General features: G+C 41.5%; 1 protein-coding gene across 1 annotated transcript; it reads right to left on the reverse strand.

The window, feature by feature from the left end:
• LOC18588177 (ethylene-responsive transcription factor ERF017) lies at window positions 288–1424 on the reverse strand. The gene has a single exon (XM_007012412.2). The coding sequence runs from the start codon at window positions 1337–1339 to the stop codon at window positions 635–637; it is 705 nt and encodes a 234-aa protein (XP_007012474.2). The 5' UTR covers window positions 1340–1424; the 3' UTR covers window positions 288–634.

Here is a 2810-nt window from a genome sequence, read left to right on the forward strand (position 1 = left end):
CACATATTTTCCCTTCATTGCCATGTGTGGAAAAGAAAAAGAAAAGGAAGGGCAGTTGCAACTCCAAATGTCATGTCATCATGTCCTAGCCTAGCCTGAACGTTCATTTGCCATAAATTGGCTCAAAAGTTTAACTGATCCACCTTCAGTATTAATTTCCTGGAAGAGGGCCTTTTCTATATTTTTGGTTCGTTTAGTTTCGAGATCAAGAGGCTGCGGTCAAATCTTGAACCTGCGTTTTCCTGGAATCTGAATAGCAGGAAGGCAAAAAAGGGCGGCCCCTCGGGTAAATTATGAAATTATTTAGATTTCAACTGTTGAGATTGTATCCCACCAAGAAAAATTAATGGTTTCCTACACTTCATATACACTCTTGCTCGGCATTTAGGAGTACACTATATACAGGAAGACGGCACAACCGAAACCTGGACCATCCCCCCTGATGAATTCAATATATATTCAACTCTCCTCGTGGCTGGGAAAAAACATCAGCGAGCCTGGCAGCTAAAATTCGACAAACTCCTGATTATCCCACACTACACCTATTTATCCGAGAAAAGAATGACTAAAAAGATTAAAAAAAAAAGAAAGAAAGAAAAAGAAGACTATTACTTTTAAGTCTTGCCAATTGGGCTTAGAAGTTCCAAAGAAACGATGACTGTGAAAAACCTGCGTCACCGTTCTGATCATCCACGTTATCATCAACAGGCGGAGACGGTAGTGGTGGAGGATAGAGTTGATCGCCAGGCAAGAGCCCTGAATAAAAGCCATAATCGGACATCCCATGATCGGTGTCCAACATGCTAAAAAATGACGAATAATCCATCATTTCAGTACTCTCCACATGTATTGCTGGAGTCCCCCAGCCTGATACTGACACCGACGAAGACGACGTGTTCTGTTCAGTCCCCACATTGTTGTTTCGTGAATGTGATTCGTTTGAAGTAATAATACTATTGTTAATATTATTAATATGGTTATGATTCCCTGCAGTCCCATCAGCTTCCACCTCGTTAGCAAACCTAGCCGCCACCGCTTGAATTTCTTGCGGGCTAAGTGACCTCCCTCCGACAATTTCTGGTGGATTTTCGGGGAAATTGAACTTAGCATCGCGCCCACGTAAACAATAAAGAGCCGCATCGAACGCCCTGGCTGCTTTCTCCGCCGAGTCGTAAGACCCTAACCAAATACGCTCACGGCTGTTGGGAAGCCGAATTTCGGACACCCATTTGCCCCATTTCCTCTTTCGTACACCCTTGTACTTGGAACTACTACTTGTACTGTCCGAGACATGTTCTGTAGGTGATGTTGAAGATGCTGTGCAGTTCGGTTTCACCATTTCCCCACTTCAAAAGAAAAAAAAGGGCCCCTGAGACTGTGATTAAAAATATTTTTGAATCTTCAGGCTGAGCTTCGGGTAATGGAAGTGGCGGCTCTTTGAGAGTATATATATAGGAGGGAGCGAAGACTGCAGGGGGCGTTTTGACAAGTGTTTTTGGTTGAAGGATCTAAGCGCGTTGAAGAGGAGTAAAGAGAACGGATACGTGGCCAGTTTCGGGGGTGCCGGGGGGGGGGGGGGCGGCGCGAACTAGGTGGAAACGCGGTAGGGACCGTAGGCAAAAAGCACGTGCAACATTTCGGGTTTGTTTTTTTTAAACTTTAATTAATTTAATTGTTGTTGTTTCTTATATAAATATTTAATAATTAAGTGTAAGATAGAGTAAAAGAGTAGAACTGATGGGTCGGTCCACAGAAGGCTTCCTCTTTACGTGAGGGGATTTTGGCTTCCTGTTTACGATCTATGTTAAGGAGCGTAGGAAGCACATTCTACTTTGTCGTTACTGCAAATTGAATGCAAAGACAGCCCAAAGGGCGTGGAGGATACATGGACTTCTATGAAAACTTGATGGAATTAATAAAAGTCTAATGTTTTTCCGTGTTGGTCAGCTAGTATGCTCATTCTGTGAAAATTCCCTCAAAGTCTCAGTCAAACCAAAGGTTTTGCACACACACGTCTGCATGCATCTACATGCGTGTGTATGGTTTTTGATTTGTCATGTTAATCAGTAACACCTAGGGCCACCCAATTCTTCATAGCTAGTTAGGTTCTATTATGCTTTGATATAATGAAACCGTGAAACTATAGGCAAATTAATTAACATAAATTTTGACTACAAAAGATACTTAAGTAATTTAACATTATCTTATTTCCAGTTTTAGTATATTATCTATAAATCTTTAAAGAAATTATGATCGGCTCAAATGGGAAAAGATCATCGAAAACAATATATAGGCAACAAGAAGTAGCGAACAAAGATTCGTTAAAGGAACAAAGCGCGTGAGAAGCTAGCCTTAAGGTTCTCTGCCAAGGACAAGAGGCCTCTAAAAGCCATTTTAGGAGACACATATGGGCCCATAAGATGCTGACAAAAGCCCCAGTTAACGTCATCGGACACCCTGTAATTGTCAACCCATTTTCCCACGCTAATCCCCTTAACTTGTTTCTGGCAAAATCAGCGTCAAAACCTGACAAGTCAAACGATGCATGTACCCTTTAATTTATTAGAACCAAGCTGTTTCTTTATTTTTCTTTGGTGGTTTACATACCCTTTCGACCCATGGTTTGGTCCCCAACTCAGGGTTCATCTAGATATTAACAAATCTAATCGTCCACCAGGTTGAAAAGTTTAGCAGACAAAGAGGATTACTGGCCTAATAAAAAAAATTAATTTAGATGCTTATTAATACAGGCCTGTCGAGTACTTTTCTACATGCAAATCACAGTATCAAGAGCAAAGCTTCTGGAGCAA

Source organism: Theobroma cacao, chromosome 9 (genome assembly GCF_000208745.1).
Source record: "Theobroma cacao cultivar B97-61/B2 chromosome 9, Criollo_cocoa_genome_V2, whole genome shotgun sequence".
Classification (NCBI taxonomy): Eukaryota; Viridiplantae; Streptophyta; class Magnoliopsida; order Malvales; family Malvaceae; genus Theobroma; species Theobroma cacao.